This window comes from Balaenoptera borealis, assembly GCF_965194805.1.
Source record: "Balaenoptera borealis genome assembly, chromosome: 9".
NCBI classification, from domain to species: Eukaryota; Metazoa; Chordata; class Mammalia; order Artiodactyla; family Balaenopteridae; genus Balaenoptera; species Balaenoptera borealis.
In genome coordinates, this window is record NC_138873.1 from 25236599 (window position 1) to 25259892 (window position 23294).

The 23294-nt window shown below is 40.4% G+C and overlaps 1 protein-coding gene across 1 annotated transcript in view; it reads right to left on the reverse strand.

The window, feature by feature from the left end:
• ECT2L (epithelial cell transforming 2 like) overlaps positions 1 to 23294 on the reverse strand; it is a gene marked incomplete at both ends in the record, with an annotated part of 63743 nt that overhangs the window by 36342 nt on the left and 4107 nt on the right. The window contains 4 exon segments of the mRNA XM_082405763.1: positions 581 to 749; positions 1558 to 1810; positions 5629 to 5731; positions 5733 to 5783. Of these exon segments, the coding sequence (XP_082261889.1) occupies positions 581 to 749; positions 1558 to 1810; positions 5629 to 5731; positions 5733 to 5783 (576 nt within the window).

The following is a 23294-nucleotide window of genomic DNA, read 5'->3' on the forward strand; positions in this document are numbered from 1 at the left end:
GCTGCTGGGCGAGTGGGTCCAAAGCTGCCCTCTGGGCCTCTCCTCCTGCATTCGTGGGACGCCAGAAAGGGCTCTTGGAACTTACATTTGTGGGGCACTTAAAACCAATGTAGTGACATACTTAAGGGCTCAAAATGACATTTGTAAAAGGAGCAGCCAAGAGATTTTAAATTTCCTTAATCACCTGGGCCTCACGATTTTCTGAGTAGTGTCCATTCTCTCCACAGTCACCCCTCCCCCATCACCATTCAGATAGGCTTACTCCTTACAAAAAATTTCTGGAAAAATGTTACTTTTGCTCAATAACTTTATACAGAAAATATGCTGTGTCCACAATATAGCCTCTTTGCGGGGTTAAGAATATTTAAAACGTAAATTTTGAATGTTATGTATTTCCCTCTTCAAGAAGCATGTTTAAGACCACTGTTCTTGAAGATTAAGGAACTATTTCTATTGCTGTTTCATAGGATAAGAGCCATATAATTATACAAGATCCCTGCATGTTAGCTGAATTATTCTAGAATGAATTCTTGGTGTCATAGGATGGTCCTCCACCTTCAGTAGATGGAGGTTTGCTTACCGCTTGGGTAAAGCTTCTAAAGATGCCAAAACAAGCTGTTTCTCCAAAGTTTCGTGTAATCCCACTCGATCCCTCACAGTCTGGGAGAGACGTGGTTGGCATTTGGATTTGAACAATCTAGAGCAGCATGTTCCATTCACCCAAGGGGGTCGAACTTTGAGCAAATCCTCTGAAAAACAAACAGCAGCAGGCTCGGCTGTTTACTTCATGCTTCTCCCAGCCAAGTCTACACAGTTAAGGGCATAAAAATAAAGCTGTTCCAAGGCAGTATTCCAGATGGCAGTAATTATAGCCACTTTTTACACACTCTTTGGTTTTCTTATCCTCTCAGCTCTGTGGCTGCAAGTTACCAGTCACTTCAGGTCAAGAAACAAAGCTCAGAGAATAAGCAACTCTTTTCTTGTAGAAACCAGTTCATCAGTTTGTAGGCTTTACCTCATTTTTGGCCTTCTTGGCTTCAAGTAATTTCCCATTTGTTACAATCTCACAGAGGGTGAGTCAGTGAAAAAAAAGATGGGAGAACTTTAATCAGGTTTGCTCATTACCTTTACACACCGTGTAAATCAGAAGGCTTAGCTCAGAGAGTATCTCATCCCTATTCCCTTTCCACTAAAAAAAAAAAATGTCATTATTCCTGCTTCCGTTTCCATTTTCATTTTTCCTCCTTTTTCACCAATCCTAATTCTTCCGAATTGTCCTGATCCTATTTATTTGCTTTTGCCTGTATTTGTACTTCTCTCTCCTTATTTTTGGTCTCACAGAGGCACTGACATTTGACCTTACATATTTTATCAGAAATCTTTTTGTTTTTCTTAATTAATAGTGAAGAAAAAAAGAGTTTGTCCTGAGATACTTTAGAGAATGCCACTTACAGGCTGTTTCAGAAAGACCTCGCTATCTTCCGTGGGAATTTGTATGTAAATCCATTGGTTTCTACAATACTTGGTTAAGATATAAAGTTGTAAAATGCCACTCACTCTTACGTAGTGCAATTTTCTCCCAAATTATTTTCCTGAGGCACTTTTCTCTTTGCCTCTCCTGTAGTTGCTCATCTTCTGTTTTGGGTTCATTCAGGGTCCCATAAAGAGCTGCGGCTTCCCTAGGGGTTAGCCAATCTAAGCTGGACACACAAGCAATGTAATGGTGCTTCCAAGCACCATACTCACTATCTGTTGGCATATAGGGCAGAAACCATCCAAACTTCATGCATTTGGGCATCCATAAGCAATCCTTCAGAAAAAGAAATGAGAAACAAAAGTTACAAGGACCATTTCCCAGTAATAATCTTTTCAGGTACACAGATCATTTTTTCTTATTACATTGAGATTTCTAGTGCAGTTGACTTGCTATCTAAACTTGACTCTGAGAAATAAGAAGCATACACCTTACTACACAGGAAAAATATTCTTTGATGAACATGTTTATTATATATGAATATATGTATTAGTCATCTTTGTACACTTATTCAATGCTCTCATAGCATTTGGTTACTTTAACCCCAGATTTTGAGAATTCTGCTTCTAACAATGGTATAGTAGTTTGTCTCAGACCAACCCTCCCACTGGGACCCATATGATATTGCCAATAGGCAACCAGTTTTGAGATATGAAAACTGCAAATTTCATGTAGTTTCACCTAATCAAATATCTAGACAAAATACTATAAAACAATGACTTGAGCTACCAATTCAATAAGGACTTGTGCAACCAAGACCTCAGAGAGGAGGGAAACCCAGAGAGGTAATATCCTGATTTGGCCTCACTTTTCACTTCAAGGCACTTGACAGTTCCAAAGTAAAACTAAGGCTGAGAAGCAGAGAAGGAAGTTATGACTGAAAGACTTAGAAGCTGTTAAGAATTTTAGGCATTCTCACAGGGAAGAGAGGAAACAAATTTAAATTCAGGGCCCACTAAGGGGAATAGCCCTGGTAATGACACCAGGCTTTTAGTTGAGATCCTTTTCAGTAAGGATGACAAGGAATTAGACTGAAACTAGCTTTGAAATATTCTCTGATTGAATTTAAGTGGGCTATTCCTAGTCTAACCAAATGCCAGAAGCAAAAGCAAGTTCTCTCTGGAGGAAGATAATATCATCCGGCGACTCAAGTTATTGCATCGATTTTTTTTTTTTTAATTTATTTATTTATTTATTTATGGCTGTGTTGGGTCTTCGTTTCTGTGCGAGGGCTTTCTCTAGTTGCGGCAAGCAACTCTTCATCGCGGTGCGCGGGCCTCTCACTGTCATGGCCTCTCTTGTTTCGGAGCACAGGCTCCAAACACGCAGGCTCAGCAATTGTGGCTCACGGGCCTAGTTGCTCCGCGGCATGTGGGATCTTCCCAGCCCAGGGCTCGAACCCGTGTCCCCTGCATTGGCAGGCAGATTCTCAACCACTGCGCCACCAGGGAAGCCCCCACATCGATTTTTTATATTCAATATTTGGTACTCAACCAAAAATATCAGGCACACAAAAAGACAAGAATTGTTTGTTTCTTCTTTTGTTTTTTAATAAATAGAGACCCTCAGAGGATCCAAAACTTGTAATTATCAGACATGAACTTTAAGAAAGCCCTGTAATTACTATGCCTAAGAAATTAAATTGCTGGGTGGAAAATTTTGACAAAGTAAGCAAATTGACACTCTAGAACTAAAAAATATAATACCAAATTTAGAACTCAATGGACCAGTTTAAGAGCGAATTAGAATCCAGCTAAAGAGATAATTAGGAAACTGAAAGCTAGGCCAGAAGAAAAATCCAGACTGAAACACTGAAGGCCAAAATGATGGAAAAGGCACATTAGAGAATATGAAACTTATGGGACATGGTGAATCAATCTAATGTATTGAAACCCAGAAGAAAAAGAGAGAAAGTGGAGCAAAAGCAATATATGAAGAGATAGCATCTGAGAACTTTGCAAAACTGATAAAAGACATTAAAACCCCCAATTAAAAAATCAATGCAAAATACAAAACAGGATAAATACACACACACACACACACACACACACACACACACACCCCTCCAGGTACATCGTAATAAAACTGCAGAAAACAAAAGACAGAGAAAAACATCTTACAAGCAGCTAGAGAAAACAGAAATATTACCTTTAAAGGACCAACAATAAAACCCCCTACTTCTCCAAAAAAATTATGAAAGCCAGAGAACAATGGAAACTTTTCAAAGTTCTATAAAAAATTAACTGCCAACCTAGAGTTCAAATTCCCAGTGGAAGTATCCTTCAAATTTGAAGGTGAAATAAAGACATTTTCAGACAAAAACTAAGAGACTCTGTCAGCAGCAACCTGCACTAAAAGAAATATTAAAGAGAATTCAGAAGAAAATTGATCCCACAAGGAAAACCAGAGATGCAGGAAGGTATAAAGAACAACAGAAAAAGTGGTTACTTCCATGGTGGTGCAGTGGTTAAGAATCCGCCTGCCAATGCAGGGAACACGGGTTTGATCCCTGGTCTGGGAAGATCCCACATGCCATGGAGCACCTAAGCCCATGCACCACAACTACTGAGCCTGTACTCTACAGCCTGCGAGCCACAACTCCTGAGCCTGCATGCCACAACTACTGAAGCCCATGTGCCTGGAGCCTGTGCTCCATAACAAGAGAAGCCACCACAATGAGAAGCCCGTGCACCACAATGAAGAGTAGCCCCTAATCGCCACAACTAGAGAGAAAGCCCATGTGTAGCAACGAAGACCCAATGCAACCAAAAAATAAATAAGTAAATAAATAATAAAATTACTTAAAAAAAAATAAAGTATATATTCTGACCACAATGCAACTTTGAAAAAAAAAATTTTTTTAAGTGGTTACTCATAAATAAATATTAAATATATAAAACAATAATAGTAAAGCCTTGTGAGGTTAATATATATTTTTTTTAATGTGTGTTTGTGTATTTTATATATGTGTATATGAGTAAAACTAAAATATTTGAAAACAAAAGCATACAAACTGAGCAGGGAAGCAAACGGAGTTTAAGAGTTCTATGCTCTTTGCATTACCTCAGAGGTGGTAAAATAACCCTGGATAAGTAGTGTAATCTCTATGGTAGCCATAAGAGAACTGCTAAAGAATTTACAATTAATCTAAAAAATATTTAAGCTAATCCTAAAAGAGACAAGGAGAAAAACAAAGTATAAAATAATAAATAAAAATAGTAAAATGTTGGACTTAAGCCCAAATATATCAGTATTTACATAAATGTGAACAGACTAAATTACCCCAGCTAAAGTCAAAGATTGTCAAATGTTAAAAGAAAACCACCACCACCATATTCTGTTTACAAGACATGTTCCTTAAATATAAGGACACAGAAAGGTTGAAAGTAAAAAGAGAGGAAACAATATACCATGGGAACACTAAGCTTGGATTCATAAATGCTATAAATCCAGGGCCCACAGTTGCCTTTTGCATGTGGCCCCTCCATGGAGAGCCAAGTATTCTCCAAGATCAGAATCTCAACATAAGCCCATTCTGGAAAGTTTGTATAAGTTAAAGGAGTAAATTATTGACTTGTATTTAAAGTATGTCTACCTTTACATTTCATTAAGTCTTTTAAAAGAAAAAGAGGAGACAAACAGGCCAAATGCAGAAATAATGGCAGAGGATGTAGATCTAGATTTATATTCTTCAACAGATGTTAGCCAAAGAGGGAGCAGTTAAAGTTGTGGTTGTATAGCAATTTTTGAGGTGGGTTATCATGAATAAAACAATATCATGTAAAAACCAAAGTTTAAGTAATTTTTCACAAAAAAATGGACTTCTTAACCCAGATAATTAGTTTCTAAATAACTAAATTGAGTATTTAAAGATTATTAAAATTACATGAATTATTAGAAGAGTGTATATCCCCCTGACTTATAAAATAAATTAGTGTATTTAATTCATCCCCATTTTTTTCTCTTAAGGGTAAGTTAATTATGGTTCAGATACCCTCAGTTATTATCTTCAGGAAAGGGAGCTACCCCAATCACCTCATTACAGATGACAGTTGCATTTGGGCCCTATTACTAGGATATGACAAGTGGTAAACCTGTTCAGTTAAAAATTTCCAGGGCCAGCTGACTTGTGCAGCTGTGCACAAATCTTTTGGATTCAGAAAGGAAAAGATATATAGAGAAATGAAGTGTGGTAGAGAAATCCACTTTGGCCACTTGCATCCTTTCTGAAAACCAGTCTTGGACAACCCTAAAAAGAAAAATGCAGAAATTTAGTTCAGATCACTAATATCTAAAATTGATTAAAATCCAGTATAAATATCGGTCACTGTTCTTTCTCTAGTGTTCTACCTATTAAAAAAATTAAGTCCTAAATAACATAAGGCTAGATTTTTAAGTATCCACTTTCAATGATCCATTCTAAAGAGGAAGATGAATTACAAAAATATCTAAAATCCACAGGGGAAAAAAGTCTGAAATAAACATAGTTGTTTAAGATATAAATCTGGGTTTTTTCCTTTACCCAAATTCAATAAATCAGCAAGTCCTGTCAGCTCTATACATATATATCCCCCAAATATGTCCCCCATCCCAGCCACTTCTCTCCACCTCCCAGCCTTCACTCTAGTCATGGCACCTCCACCTCTCTCCTGGGCGGTTGCAGCTGCCTCCTGATTGCCTCCCTGCTTCCACTCCAGTCTTTCTAGAGCCCATTCTCCACACAGCAGCCCAAGTGGTTTTTAAAAATGTAAATTAGATAATGTCACTCATGCAAGTAAAACCCTACAGTGACTTCCCAATGCAATTAGAATAAAAACCTATAGCTCCATCACACCTAGTAGTGAAATAGTAAATGCCTTCCTCCTAACAAAGCAAGGTTGACTACACTCACTACTTTAACATGGAATAGAAGTTCTAGCCAGTTCAATAAGGATAGAAAAAAATAATGAAAGGTATACGTATTGGAAAGGGAGCAGTAAACCGTCTCAATTCATGTATCACGTACGTGGAATCTATAAAACAACTATTTAAATTGTTGAACTTAATAAAAAATTGTTGCTAATTTTCTTTTTTTTTCCAGATGTTTATAGAATCTATAGCAACATCCCCTTTTTCATTCCTGATATTACTAATTCACATTTTCTCTCTTTTATCCTTGGTTACTCTTCCTAGGAGTTCATTCATTTTACTACTACTTGTAACAAACCAGCTTTTGTTTTCATAGATTTTCTCTATTGTTTGTTCATTTTCTATTTTATTGATTTCCCCTCTTATCTTCATCATTTCTTTCTTTCTACGTACTTTGGGTGTAATTTGCTATATTTTTCCCCTAGTTTTTTTTTTAAATTTAATTATTTTTGACTGTGTTTGGTCTTTGTTACTGCGCGCAGGCTTTCTCTAGTTGCGGTTCGCGGGCTTGTGGTGGCTTCTTTTGTTGCGGAGCACGGGCCCTAGAGCACGCGGGCTTCAGTAGTTGCAGTGTGTGGGCTCAGTAGTTGCAGTGCACAGGCTTAGTTGCTCCATGGCACGTGGGATCTTCCCAGACCAGGGATCGAACCCGTGTCCCCTGCACTGGCAAGCGGATTCTTAACCACTGTGCCACCAGGGAAGTCCCTCCCCTAGTTTCTTAAGGGGGATGTTGAGATCATTAATTTTAAATGCTTTTTCTCATTAACATAAGCATTTACATTATATTATTTTCCCTCTAAGCTGTGCTGCAGACCACATGCTTAGCCATGTTGTATATTCATTGTCATTCAACTTGAAATATTTTCTGATTTCCCTTATGATTTCTTCTTTGACCATAGGTTATTTATAAGTGCTGTTAATTTCTAAATAGGGATTTTCTAGATGTTTTATTTTTATTAATCCCAAAATTTATTGCATTGTTGTTAAAGAATATACTTAATAAGAGTTCAACCATTTTGAAATGTATTGAGTCTTAATTTGTGGACCAGGAAATGATGCATAAAGGTATAAATGTTACTTTGCTCATAAAAAGAACATATATTTGGAAATTGTGTCTAGTTTCTATAAATGTTAGTTCAAGGTGGATAAGAAGATTGCTCAGTTCTTCTATATTCATACTGATTTTTTTCTTTAGTTCTATTCTGTCAGTTTTTGTTTCATGTAATGTGAAACTCTGTTATTTGGTACATAAACATTTATAATTGTTATGACTTCTTGATGAATTGTTACTTTTCTCATTATAAAATGTCCATCTCTATCTATCTCTCTGGTAATATTCCTTGTCTTGAAGTCCATTTTGTCTGATATTAATATTGCCATCCTACTTTTATATGCTTACTATTTGCATGGTGTATCTTTTCCTATCCTTATACTTTACAAATCAGTGCCTTTATATTTAAAGTGTATCCCTTGTAGTCAGTATACAATGAGGTTTTTTTAGCTCATTTGACAACCATTGCCTTTATTTGAGGGTTTAGTCTGCTTATATTTAATATAATTACTGTTATAGTTGAACCCAAGTCTCAGTTTTGTTATTTGTTGTTTGGTTGTCCCATCTGTCTTATGAGCCTTTATTCCTCCTCTCCTGCCTTGGTCTGAGTTAATACATATTTTTGTATTCCATTTTAATTCCTTTATTAGCTTTTTAGGATATCTTTGCATTAGTTTTTTTTTTTTTTTTTTTTTAATTATTATTTATTTATTTTTGGCTGTGTTGGGTCTTCGTTTCTGTGCGAGGGCTTTCTCTAGTTGCGGCAAGTGGGGGCCACTCTTCATCGCGGTGCGCGGGCCTCTCACTATCGCGGCCTCTCTTGTTGCAGAGCACAGGCTCCAGACGCGCAGGCTCAGTAATTGTGGCTCATGGGCCCAGTTGCTCCGCGGCATGTGGGATCTTCCCAGGCCAGGGCTCGAACCCGTGTGCCCTGCATTGGCAGGCAGATTCTCAACCACTGCGCCACCAGGGAAGCCCTTTGCATTAGTTTTATAAGTTGTTGCTAGGAAGTATGATATGCATCTTTAATTTCTTGTAGTCTACTTAGAGGTAATATTCATATAAAATTAAAGACCAGTGCAACAATATAATTCTCACCATCCTTTGTGCTTTTGTTGTTATCTCTACTGCATCTACTTATGTTATAAACCCCACAATACATTGCTTTTGCTTTAAATAGTCATATGTCTCTAAAATAACTTCAAAATTTTATGTCTTCTCACACATTTGTCATTTCCTGTGCTCTTCATTCCTGTTTATAAATCCATGTTTCCATCTGGTATCAATTTCCTTAGCCTGAAGAGCTTCCTTTAGCATTTCTTTGCTGCAGGTCTTCTGACAACAAATCTTGTCAGTTTCCTTTTATTTGAAAATGTCTTTATCTCACATTAATATTTGTAATACTATTATGACCCCATTAATTAATTCAAATAATTATCATCCTGTAGCCGATCTGGTTTCTGCTACATCCTATTTTTCTTCTTCCTCCCTCATGCCCATATTATTCTAAAGCAAATCCAAGACATCATATAATTTCTTTTTTTTTTAATTATACTTTTTAAAACATTATTTATTTTTGGCTGCGTTGGGTCTTCGTTGCGTCTTCGTTGCTGTGCGCGGGCTTTCTCTAGTTGCGGCAATCAGGGGCTACTCTTCGTGGCGGTGCGCGGGCTTCTCATTGTGGTGGATTCTCTTGATGCGGAGCACGGGCTCTAGGCGCGCGGGCTTCAGTAGTTGTGGTGCACGGGCTTAGTTGCTCTGTGGCATGTGGGATCTTCCAAGACCAGGGATGGAACCTCTGTCCCCTGCACTGGCAGGTGGATTATTAACCACTGTGCCACCAGGGAAGTCCCAAGACATCATATAATTTCATCCATAAATATTTCAGTGTGTATCGCTAAATAATAAGTTGTTTTTTGGTTTTGGGGTTTTTTTTTTTTTTTGGCCGCACCTCACGGCTGATGGGATCTTAGTTCCCCGACCAGGGATAGAACCCAGGCCCTTGGCAGTTAGAGCATGTAGCCCTAACCACTGCACCACCAGGGAATTCCCTATCACTAAATAATAATAAAAAAAAATTTTTTTAAACATATACTGCATATAATACTATCATCATACTTTAACATTCAACAATTTCTTAATATGACATTCATAAAGAAAACTTTTTAAATATGACATCCATCAAGAAAGACTTGTAAGTGAGGCTCCAGAAGAAGTAAACTTCTTACAAGCATGCCACCTAAGCACAGATAGATCTTGAATGAATACAAAATCCAAGCCCCTACTCAAGTGGTCATCTTGGAAGCTATATAGATCTTAGGCCAAAGAAACATTTCATGGCCCATGAAGGATGTACTTCTGGCCCTGCAGCTAACAGCTACACACACAAAAAGGACACATAATACCTGATTGTCTTCTGTATATATTAGCAATAAACATCTGCTACAGCCCCAAGCCACCAGATAGCAATCCAGGTATGAGGAAATCGAGCTCTTCCCTGAAACTCCTGATTTCCTCCAAACTCAGCAGAATTACAGATATTTGTGGCCAGTCTCACAGCTGATTGGAAACTTTGGTATAAAAACCTACCAGAACTCATTTACCTAAGGCCACTGGGAATACAAGACTTTTTCTCACTGCTAAGTGGCTACTGCTGCCCAATTACTGGGTCCTAATGGACTCAGATTAACTCACTGAAAGAAAAGTGCTAACTCTGGCTTCCCTGGTGGTGCAGTGGTTGAGAATCTGCCTGCCAGTGCAGGGGACATGGGTTCGAGCCCTGGCCTGGGAAGATCCCACATGCCGCGGAGCAACTAGGCCCGTGAGCCACAACTACTGAGCCTGCGCGTCTGGAGCCTGTGCCCCACAACAAGAGAGGCCGCGATAGTGAGAGGCCCGTGCATCGCGATGAAGAGTGGCCCCCACTTGCCGCAACTAGAGAAAGCCCTCGCACAGAAACGAAGACCCAACACAGCCAAAAATAAATAAATAAATAAATAAATAAATAAATAGAAGTGCTAACTCTGAACAGACTTCATCCTGCAGTGGATCTTCTCTGACCTAAATTCCCATAGAGTGGGTCAAGCCTCAGAAAGTTTCAATGTGAAATGAAAATGACTCCTCCAATTAGGTACAAAAAAGACCTTAGTTACCCTCACCAACAGATTGTTGAATATCCATTAGACCCAGAGACAGTCTTGACCATGAATTAACAAACTGTTGGCTTAACTGGAGCCTCACTTACAAGTCTTGGGAAAGGAAATGTTCTACCTTGCAACACAACACCAATTCATACATGTAGAAGGAATTAAGAAATGAGAAGATCACCACTTGGTAGCTATTACAGTAATAAGTGCTTCAGGTAAGAATCATCAATGTATGCTAAAACTGGTAAGTAAAAGTTTGACGAGGAAAAAAATACTTGCATAGATTCAAATACTTTTTAATTAATTTAAAACTAATCACTCAAATACTTTTTAGTTACTTACTAATTAATAAATACAAAATACTTAATAATTAACCACCTTAACCAAGTGGTAAAGTTAAGATCATAAACAGTAGGACAAATTGACATGCTATTCCCCCAATATGATCCACTGAGAAGAACATAGCATTAAGTCTGTGTTATTCCTGCCAAGAATGTATGACCTCAATGTAATCTTGAGGAAATATCAGCCAACCACAAACTGAAGGTCATTCAACAAAGTAGCAGATCTATGCTCTTCAAAAGTGTCAAGTAAGAAAAGATGAGGAAAAACTGAGCAATTGCTCCACATCGAAGGTGGATGTAGAGACATGAAAACTAAATACAACAGATGACCTTAGATTGGATTTTGGACTGAGAAGGAAAGGACGATTATAAAGGACATTGTTGGAACAATCAGGAATATTGAATGGAGTCTGTGCATTGGACAGTAGTGCCGAATCAATGCTGATTTCCCAATATTGCAGGATGTACTGTGATTTTTCAGCAGAGTGTGCTTGTTTTTTAGGAATCATACTGAAATGCTTAGGGTTAGTGGGGCATTATGTTTACAACTCACTCTCAAATGTTTGAAATAATACGGTAAAAATGGTAAAATGTTAACAATTGAGGAATCCAGATGAAAAGTTTAGAGGAATTGTTTACACTATTTTTGCAACTTTTCTGTAAGTTAAACGTTATTGTAAAACGCGGGGTTTTTTGTTGTTTTCTTGTTTTTTTTTAAAATTTATTTTATTTATTTATGGCTGTGTTGGGTCTTCGTTTCTGTGCGAGGGTTTTCTCTAGTTGTGGCAAGCGGGGGCCACTCTTCATCGCGGTGCGTGGGCCTCTCACTATCGCGGCCTCTCTTCTTGCGGAGCACAGGCTCCAGACGCGCAGGCTCAGTAATTGTGGCTCACGGGCCTAGTTGCTCCGCGGCATGTGGGATCTTCCCAGCCCAGGGCTCGAACCCGTGTCCCCTGCATTGGCAGGCAGATTCTCAACCACTGTGCCACCAGGGAAGCCCCTCTTGTTTGTTTTTAAGAAGCAGCTACCTGCTTCAGTCCCAAGGTTTAATGATTGCCTGTTATTTTTGTGTGTTTCTACTCCCCTGACTTTAAGTCACTGCTTTTTCTTGGTCCTTGTCCATGCAGCTTTGTCATAACTGGAGACAAAACAGAGTGGCTTACAATGAACCTGTTGGCAGGGCAGTCTGGAGAGAGGGTGGGAGTCGGGGTGTAAGCAGGAGGGCAAAGAAGGGAGTTGTGTGTGTGCTGGCAGCACAGGGTACTCACAGGCAGCGGTGTCCCTGAGAGGTCTTCTCAGTATTGATAGAGATTAATGTTCAAACTGAATGAGACTTGTGACCACACCAAGGACAGTTAATCCCAGTGGATTTGTGACCTTAACTCCTCACTGTCTGAGGTAGGTTTCATGGTCATTCCACTGGCCCTTGAGAGACAATTTGCTCTCATTTGGAACTCTAAGACAGATCAATAAAATAAGATGCAAAACAGAAACGTTTTCAGCCTCCTTTTCAGAGACGGGTCTCAGTATCTTCAGGGTATTTGTCCCCATCCTCACAGCATCTACCGTTCCATCCCAGCCAAGCACAAGAGAATTGAGCCTGAATTGCTTTTTAAAGCAAACCTTAATCATGCATGTTTTATATTTGTTCCTAGTCTGCGCTGCTGCAAGGACACATTCGAGTATAATGAATTTTAAGCAAGAAGGAAAGAAAATGCTTCAGTCACATTAAAAAAAAAAAAATCAGTACATGAGGAGCAGAGAACTAGGGTGGTTTGCGGTAATGACATTGTGGCTCATTGCATTTTAGTTAATGTTGCAAAGTAAGAATTCCGTGAAGAGAAATACCAGCATGTGAGGAGACAATGAAGAAAATGTGCTTTGCTCGTTTGTTGTGACAAAGATAGCTTCACTGGAATAATTCATGATAGCGCCTCGCAGCGTGCTGCTACACGCACAATGTGTGCTTTGCAAAACGAATAAGCTTAGCGATATGGGACTTGAATCTGAGTCTCTGCTCTGAAGTTTCTGATAAGAAGGAGAAGGACGCTGCCCGAATTGTGATGAAATGGCTGAGGAGCAGGTCGGGGAGGCGGCCTGGAGAGGGCCGAGTGGGCAGAGGTCCCTGCACTCTAGTGGCCCAGGCGGCACCTCCTCTTCTTGTCTGGTGGCTTGACACACACTCCATGGCGTGGTAAGGGTCTGTGTTGGGTGGATTTCCACGTGGAGGCCAGTGTCACACAGCATAACGACCGGGTCTGGGGTGCACAGAAAATGCAGAACCGTGCGCTGAGCTCTCCAGTGAGTGAGAGAGCAAAGCTGGGTGTGGGTACAGCAATAAGGAGGGTGACTGGAGGGTTTTTTTTTTTTTAAGATTTAAAAATAATTTGTAGGGGCTTCCCTGGTGGCACAGTGGTTAAGAATCCGCCTGCCAATGCAGGGGACACGGGTTCGAGCCCTGGTCTGGGAAGATCCCACATTCTGCAGAACAACTAAGCCCATGTGCCACAACTACTGAGCCTGCGCTCTAGAGCCTGCAAGCCACAACTACTGAAGCTTGTGCACCTAGAGCCCATATTCCATGACAAGAGAAGCCACCGCAGTGAGAAGCCCACGCACCTCAATGAAGAGTAGCCCCCGCTCGCCACAACTAGAGAAAGCCTGCATGCAGCAACAAAGACCCAATGCAGCCAAAAATAAATTAGATTAATTTAAAAATAATAATAATAATTTGTATATTCTGATTCGTAAATAGCTAAATGGGTACATAAAAGCATAAGAAATTAGGTTACACTTAGTTGGTACAATTATGGGTGATTGCTAGTTTCCTCTTTTTGCTTATTTAAACTTTCCAATGTGTCTCCAAAGGCCTGATTTTACTACTGAATAGACAAAAAATGCCCAAGGCTTTCATGCAAGTCATCCCCTCCAGGTGGAACACTCGTCCTCCAAGTCTTGGCTTGTCTATTTCCTACGCATCCTTCAGAATCCAGCCTAAATGTCAAATCCTCAGGGAAGGCTTCCCTGATCCCCTGGACTAGGTGAGGTCCTAGTTACTTTTCCTTTGTCACTTAGCATCACCGTAGCTGTTTCTTTGATATCTGTTGGGTTGGCCATGCCTGCCCTTGGGTGGTGGAAAATAAAGGATAATGCATGCACATGGATATGACATCACTATATGAGTGCAGGATGACTTCCCTTGTGTGATTCTTATTATTATATGACTTGTGGCCAGTGAAGCAGTACGGTCCTGAGGAAGGAGTAAGAAACTTTCTCTGGAACCAGCATGGTAGATCCAAGTCACATGGCTAGTAAAAAGCTATTTTTGCAACAATGTAGATAACAATATAAGGTGATGTTAGTGGGTTGTTGGGGTGGTATTTCTGGGGTACTGCCAGAATCCTCTCACCTTCCCAACAGGCTGACCGTTCCTGCTCCCCAAACACTTCCCCGTGGGAGGCTACTCTCGCCCACTGAGCCCTGCCTACTTCATGCCATCTCATATTCTTTGCCGAAACCTGTATCCTTTACACTTGGTGTGCACTAAAGTGTAACCTAAGCACTATTTTTGTGTTTCCTTTCTTGCTGACCCTCAAATTTAGTCCTTTTTTGGACTCATTCACCATTTAAAGTCTTTCTCTTCCACTGAACTGGAAGCCCCATAAACAAAAGGTATGGCAGCTGTCTTGTTTGCTGCTCTGTCCCCAGCATCTGGTATGGTGCTTGTAACTTAGCAGGGGGTAAATAGATATGTGTAAATTAGACTAAAGAATGAAAAAAAAAAAGTTGAAAAACAGGAAGAGAAAATCACTGCTTGTATTAATTTCCTGTTCATTATAACAAATTACCACCAACTTAGTGGCTTAAAGCAGTACAAATGTAGTCTCTCAGAGTTTTGGAGATCACAAGTCTGAAATCAGTTTCACTGGGCTACAGTCAGGGTGTTGGCAGGGCTGGTTTTCTTCTGCAAGCTCTAAGGGGAGAACTTGTTTCCTTGTCGTTTTCAGGGCCTAGTAGCTGTCTCTATTCCTCGGCTCAGGTCCCCTTTATCTTCAAAGCCAGCAGCACAGGATCTTCAAGTCTCTCCATCTCTCCCATCATCACATCATCTTCTCTTCTGACTCTGATGTCTCTTGCATCCCTTATAAGGACCATTGTGATTATGTTGAGCTCCAGTGATGCAGGATAATCTCCCCAACACAAATTCTTAATCACATCTGCAAACTCCCTTTGCTGTACAAGATAACACTCATAGGTTCCAGGGATTAGGGCCTGGACATATTTGGAGACAATTATCCAGTCTACCACAGTGCTCTAACTTCTGAGACATGCAAAACACCCCCAATTATTTCCAGTGGTGCTATGTTGTACTGTCAGATATCCAGTGAGGTGCATGAACATCTCTCTTGTTCCATTTTAGGCCAAGTTTTAGTCTACTAAAATATGAACTTCAGAGGGTAGGGGTATTTTACACTCTGTTTAGTGTTGAATCCCATGCACCCAGAACTATGCTTGATATACAGTAGACCCTCGGTAAATATTTGTTGAATGCTGCATGAATAGACTTTAGCTTTTGTCATCCATCATTTACTTCCTCTTCTTTAGATAAAATAACCTCAGTTCCTATTTGATTGTCCATGTGGTTCTACAGGAGCTGACTTCATCCCTGACTCCAAAAAGCACATGGTCAAAGCTAATTAAATTCATGTGGGTCAATCCCGTGGCCACAGCCACTGGCAGGAGTGGGCATGGACCCAAACTAGTCCAGAGGGAAACCAAACAAAGAATTCTTTTCTTCTGGACACAAATGAGGAACCATAATAATGAAGCCATGACTGCTGAAGGCAGAGCAGAGGGGCAGAAAGAAACAAGTCATTTAATTGCTGAATCTCTGGATCGAGCTTCAGCTGCAGCCAAACCTACCTATGGGTTTTCCAATTACATGAGAGTCAAATATTTCTTTTATTATTTGTGTCAAGTTTAAGGTTACTTACAATGAAACATTCTAAAACCACTAAGAAGTATTGCAAGTGAAACATAAAAAATCTACAGAAACAGAACAAATCATTTTGTTTTGCTAATAGAGAATAGGAGGGACAGGACACTCATACCATCTGTGTTCCAGCCTCCAAGAAGGAGTAGATGAAAAGGTGGAAGAAGCCTTGGGCCTTTAGGTCACCCAGGCCTTGTGTCTTACCCTTGGCTGGGTACCAAATCACCATGGGAACTTAGTAAAAACAGCTTCCTCAGCCCCATCCCAGGTGTTTTGAGCCAAAATGTCTATGGGTGAGGCTCATAGTTCATGTTTTTAACAAACTCCAAGTGACTCTAACGGGTTCACCCTCCTCAACATTGGTGAACTTGACTGCCCACTGGTAGAAGAGGCAGCCTAGCAGATCCTGATTCTGATGCCAAAGTACAAAGTGTTGAATACATTTATGGTGTCCTTAGGAGAATGTATAATCCTATTTGAAGCCCTGAATTAATTAAATACTTAGACTCTGCATGAGGGTCTAATGCGCTGTCTCCTATGTGTAAAGGACATCAGTTTGACTGCTAAATGCTTTTTGTTTTTCCAAACCTGGCTGATTCTTAGCTGGATTCTGGAGAGTTGGTATAACAAGAGAAGTGACAACTAGATAAATGGACTATTATGGACCATTTTTAAACCTATTTATCTTCCTTTCACTTTCCTTAAATAAGGGAAATCAGGGTAGCTCCAGGGTTAGTGAATTCAAGAACTCAGTGTCATTAATGGCCAAGGATTTTCTATATTTTCACTTTGCCTGCTCAGTAGTTTGCTTTGGTCCTCTAACTTGTTCCCTGAGGTGGTTCCCAAATGACTGACTGTTGTGAGCAGAGATCTGCACACAACAGAGATCACAGGCTATAGGGCAGAAGAGGGTATGTCCTTTCTTCTAGTTCCTTTTTTAGGTCCCTTTGAGAGTGAAGAAAACTCTCCCAGAAACTCTAGCAGCCACTCTCTTGTGTTTCCTTGGGCAGAATTAATATCTACATGCCCTTTCCTAAACCAGACACATCAAAGAGGATGGAATGACCGTGATTCTGTCCAACCCTGACTCACTCTTTGGGGGTCAGTGTGACCCACCACCCCTGAAGCACATGATACCTGAGGGAGAAAAGGGGCTTTGTCAGGAAGATGGAGAGGAATTGGGGAATGGCATGGGTGGGTGGGTATGTGATGGACAGTGTCTAGCCCGCTAAACAGGAATTGATGCAAGAAGAGGAAGGATCTCCAGCTGCCCAAGCTTCTTTCTGATCTACCCAACCCTTAAAGATGCCTGCCCTTTCCCTTCCCTTCAGAGCACTTACTTATCTCAGTCCTTGCTCCCTTACACTTGAGATACTACATGGGGATATTTCATAAACGGATAAAAGTGGTTTTACTATCTGGTGGTACAACTCTTACTAATTTTTTTCTTTATATTTAAATTTTTCGTAGCTGTTGTAGTCCATCTTCTTTTCCAGATTAGCTTTAGAATCCGTTTCTCAAAGTCCATAAGAAAATGCCATTTTGGGATTTGTACCAAGATTGAATTGAATTGAAAGATGAATGTGGAGAGAATTGGCATCTTGAAACATAGCATATCTGTCTATTTACCCAGGGGTTTTTTTTCTACCCTTTAATACAAATTTCTAATTTCCTTCATAAGGGTCTTGTGCTTATCTTTTTAGTTTTATGCAACACACATAAGGAAGCAGAGCTGAGAGAAGGGAGAGAGTGAGTGAGCCCTGGTAACATGGAATCTAAGGACCTAGCGCAGCCTAAAGCAGGCAAATCTTAAGTCAATAAATTCCCTTTTCTTCTTAGGCTGGTTTGAATTCCATTTCTGTTATTTGCACTTGAAAGCATTCTGACCATGACATCAAAAGAATACATAGAGAGGGTAGGAGGAAAGATGACAGGCGGTCACCAGACACTTACTATGTATGTAATAAGAGTATCCTCCTTCTACTTCTAAGACTTGCTAGCCGTTTAGGTCTCACAGGGAGCCACGTCTACTCTCATTCTGCCTCAACCCTCCTGAAAATTTCCTAAAGAGATTTAAAAATACAGAATGGAGACAAATGGTCTCTTAAAACCTTGTCTCCATTTTCCAATGAATTATCTGTGGATTTGACCCTTCGCAGTGGGTAAATGATACTTGGTAGATCTGGAAGCTAATATCATGTCCTTTATAAATGGCTGGTAGTATCATCAGGGCTGCTACATTTGGGAAGTTGTGTAATGAACAAGTTTAGGAGGTGCCATTCACACAGGTGATAGAGTGAAATAGCATCCCCTGGTGGTGTGCGATATGGCACCCTTGGGTATTATTACTATGCATAATTCCTTTTGGAATTGCTTTATAGAGGTCTTGAATTAATTAAATAATGAAAAGTCTTCAAAGAAGCAAAGTATTAGTAATATCCTATATTCTAAAACTTGTAATATCTTGAAAAAATCCTTCCTCTGAGAGAATTACCAAAGGAAAGCTTTGTTCTGATTATCTTTTTGTTATCATTGTAATTAGGAGTGTTTTACACATCTTCATTCATTCAAACAAGAATTTATTGAGTGGCTACTATGAACCTGGTATTGTTTTAAGTGCTAGGGACAGAAAGAGTTACCAGAAAAAGTCCCTGCCCTCATGGAGCTACCTTCTAGTGGAATAGGCAGATGGTAAATGAACAAGCAAGTACTACGGTGTATAACATAATGGCAAGTGGAGCTACCACACTGTAAAGAGAAGTGAAACATTACAAAGGGAGAGTAGCAACACTTAAAAAACAGGAAGTGAGGACTTCAAGTGCAGGGGCTTTGCCTAATGTAAGCCCGTGACCGTCCTACCACCCACTCTCCCTCTGTCCCCACCTCCACCCAGTAAAACAGCTTCGGGGTTTGGCTTCTTTTCAAACTCCAGGATTTCCTTTCTTAGCTTCATCCACCCCTAAAAGCCACCCAACAACAAATGCTAATATTTTATGTGGTTGCCCACGATCATCTGATCTATGTGAAAGGACAGAAATATGTCCAGAATACGGGGCTGAGGGGAGGGAAGAGTCAGGATGACCCACATTTCCAGACCTGTCTTGGATATTTAGAAAACAATGGGTCTCTGAATACTCCCCTCTCCCCTCCACCACTTCCACACAGAAATGTCCGTCTTTCAAATGGACGTCAGTAACTCAGCGTGATGTAGCGGTTCTATATTTAAGGTTAATCTGGAAGTGTGTTGTCTCCAAAAAATTTATGTACCAGATTTCCTCAGAAATTACAATCGAGATAAACATCCTCAAGTGAGCCCTCCCAGGGGCTGCCTGGGAAGACGGGGTGGGTGTACTGAGGCAAGAGTGCGGGGCGGCGGTGTTCCCTCTTAACTATACGTGGGTTGATACGTCTTCCTGCCCTCCAACCCCCTTTCCAGGTGACTCTGATGGAGACAAGCAACAAGAGCTAATCCTTGTTCGGTGGTGATCTCCCTCTCCCTACACACACACACACACACACACACACACACACACACACAATCCATCCATGTCTTAGGACTGCAGTTACATGAATCATGAATGTTGCCCCACCCACCAGGAAAAGCTACAAGTTTGAACAGCTCCAGCCCCGTAGTGAAAGGCCTTTGTAGGAGGCATTACCTCTTGCTGAACAGAAGCAATTTGAAACCGGTCCCACCAGTGTGACTAGGAGACTGATTCAATCTTCTCATAGGTTTCTCCAAGTGTGACAGACACAAACAGCCCAGTTTCCTTTAAGGAGTCACAGGAAAGGTCAGCCTCCTCAAGTGGCAGGGAGACAGCACCACTGGAAACCGTCAGACGTGTGGACAGATAAGCATAATGTACAGGGGAAATGCCACGATAGAGGTTTGTAAAAATGATGGGGGTGAAAGATGAGCAGGAAAGGCTTCCCAGCGGAGGTGACATTTAAGTTGAAGTGAGAGGGAGAACTTGCCAGGGGGAAGATTTAAGAAGATGAACCTTTGAAAAATGTCTTAAATATCATAAAACTCCATTTAAGAAAATTTCCAAAGTCTTAACAATATGGAATATTTATTAGGATAGAAAAGAAAAATCTTAGATATTTGAATATATCTCATAGAGATTAAGAAGAAACTTTTAATGAAAACTGTGACAACATATTTCTGACTGGTACTGCAATATCCTGTTTAAGCTTTATAACTGCCTGAATTAAAACAAAGTTATTCAGAAATTATAAAACAAAGCATCTAAAACAATGGCTTCTCTGTCTGAAAAGCAAGGTATTGAACAAATGTAGCTGAGCTTACATGCAAAGATTTCGGGCATTTGAATAATGCTAAATTCTCTCATTTATTCACAAGCTTATTCATAGTTATGGGGGAACAGGGGCTAGAGGAGTAAATATAATTCAGAAAAAACACTTAATAATTAAAAGTTGATTGCAGTGCTACCATTTGATCCAGCAATTCCATTTCTAGTTATATACCTAAAAGAAGTAAAGCATCCATATAGAAAGACTTATACACAGTTGTTCATAGCAGCATTACTTACAGTAGCCAAAATGTGGAAACCACCCAAATGTCTATCAACTGATGAGTGGATAAATAAAATATGGCATATCCACACTATGGAATATTACTTGGCAATAAAAAGGAAAGTCTTGATATATGCTATAAAACAGGTGAACTAAAGGCCACATATTGTATGATTCCATTTATATGAAGAGTCTGGAATAGGCAAATTTATAGAGAAATAAAATAGATTAGTGGTTGTGCAGGGCTGGAATTGAGGGGGATTGGAATGGGGAGTGATTGCTAATAGATAGGGGGTTTCTTTTGTGGGTGATGAAAATGTTCTAAACTTAGATTGTAGTGATGGTTGCACAACTCTGTGAATGTACTAAAACCAGGGGTCCCCAACCCCTGGGCCATCAACCGGTCCAGTCCGCGGCCTGTTAGGAAGCGGGCCGCACAGCAGGAGGTGAGCGGCGGGCAAGCGAGAGAAGCTTCACCTGCCGCTCCCCATCGTTCGCATTACCACCTGAGCCATCCCCCACCCCCACCCCCCTGTGGAAAAACTGTCTTCCAAGAAACCGGTCCCTGGTGCCAAAAAGCTTGGGGACCACTGCTGAAACCATTGAACTGTGTCCTTTAAATGGATGAATTTTGTGTATGTGAATTACATCTCAGTAAAGATGCTTTAAAATTTTATTGCATTAACTTTAGGCTAAAAATGAAAATAAGTTGGGCTTTTAGATTTGGTTAAAATCAAGCACAGCTCAAACTGGATTAGACCATCTGCACATGGTGTCTTCAGCTGTCAGTAAGAGGGAAGAAATGGCTGACCAAAAGAGATGGCAGGAAGTCATGTAAGAAAGACTTCATCCAGACTGTGGGGAATGACCTGATTGATGTTCAACAACAAAAACCACCACTACAAATTAAAGATCCTAGTTTTAGGATGCCAAACCCAGAGACCAGAAGTTGACATACAACTTCCCCCGAAATTAGTAGCCCAGAGCATGTAATAACAGCTTCATGGGACTACAAAATACATATAACTCTGCAGAAACACAGCTGCTGTCAAACAAAGCAGAGTAATTTCACTTAACAGGTTAGTTCCATATCCTTCTCCCACAGAAAGAAGAATTCAGGTACCAGACAGTGAATGAAGTTTCCAGTGAAAACACGTCAGGCCTAATGTTAATGAGCCTCAAAATATACCACAAGATCACTAATGACCTCCAGTGGTTACAACTAAAATTGCTCGGTTTGTGATACACGAGACTAGAACAGGATGGCCCACAAAGCAATTATGGATATAGGGTTTGGTCTATTATTTTCTTATCTTGAAAGCTGCAAAACTGGAGTCAAAGGAAGCCTACCCAATGACTACCATAAAAATCTCCCTTCCTCCTGATTTTTAAGCATTGACTGAAGAGCCTCTTTGTCTGTGGCCTGTCTTTGCAGCCTCTTTCGACATGCCTGGAAGATGGCTGCCTCCCTCCAGTGACTTGGTGACTCCATCAGGAATAATCCACTAGGAGCCCCACGGACGCAGAGAAAGCTGACAGTGGAGAAGGTGCGTTCGTAGGTAGGAGAGATGAAATGACTGATCAAAAGAGATGGGCCAGGGGGAAGTGTAAGAAAGACTGAGAGAAGCAGGTATTGTAAACTAAAATTACCCAATTTGGTCTTGCACAACTCTGACACTTTTTGGTAAATATCTAAGAAGTTTGAGGGTTAGCCTGTCCCCCAAGTCCCGCCACCAGGTTGTAGTGAAAGCAGCACCAAATGATGCCCTACCTGGAGTTTCACTGAACAAACTTTAGTAAATAAGCCCAAACCACTTCATACAGCCTCCTCTGTAGGCCTGACAAAATCCCAGCTCTCTGCCCTTTGGGTGAAAGATTCATTCAACTGAGAAAGAACAATGTTCCATAAACAGGATTCTATTACTATCCTTTTTGTTGGCCTCAGGCTACCAGAAAACCCCCAGTCAGACAAGGCCATTTTTTGGAGATGAAACGATCCTTAATAAGCACCAACTGGCCTGGCTGGATTCTTCAACCAGGTCCAGGCATGCCGGAGGGCTCTCTAGAATAGTTTGGTCAGTCCACATAGCTGAATACCTTTAATTTCACCAAAGACAGGCCATTTCTAGCATTCAGCCAGCATGTTAACAAGTCACTAGTTGCTCTGATAATAACTAATATCTAATATTTGCTATGCTAATTAGCAAAGTATCTGGTAATAACTAAAACACTGTGACCTTTCCAATACAGTGCTAGCTAATCACCCCTAGAGTACCAACTCTTGATCAAAACACTAGCTGCCCCTGGGTGTAATTTCAACTAACACTTTCACATGTCACACCAGCCATGCTGGAGTATTTTAAAATAAATTACAGATATAATAGGATGCAAGGGAAAGAATAAGAAGAACCAGGACTTAACGGCAATCAGTGACCACTGCCATATAAGTCTTGCCCATCTTCCTAAATGTTGCTGCCACTGTCATTTCTCAGATATTTTTTGGATCCATTCATTCATGTAACAAATATTTTGGAGTACCTACTTCAAATATCTTATCTGAGAGTTCCAAGGAAAATTTAATATACTAAGACAATGTTAAAAATTCATTGGCTGGGGCTTCCCTGGTGGCGCAGTGGTTGAGAATCTGCCTGCCAATGCAGGGGACATGGGTTCGAGCCCTGGTTTGGGAAGATCCCACGTGCCGCGGAGCAACTAGGCCCGTGAGCCACAACTACTGAGCCTGCGCGTCTGGAGCCTGTGCTCCGCAACAAGAGAGGCCACG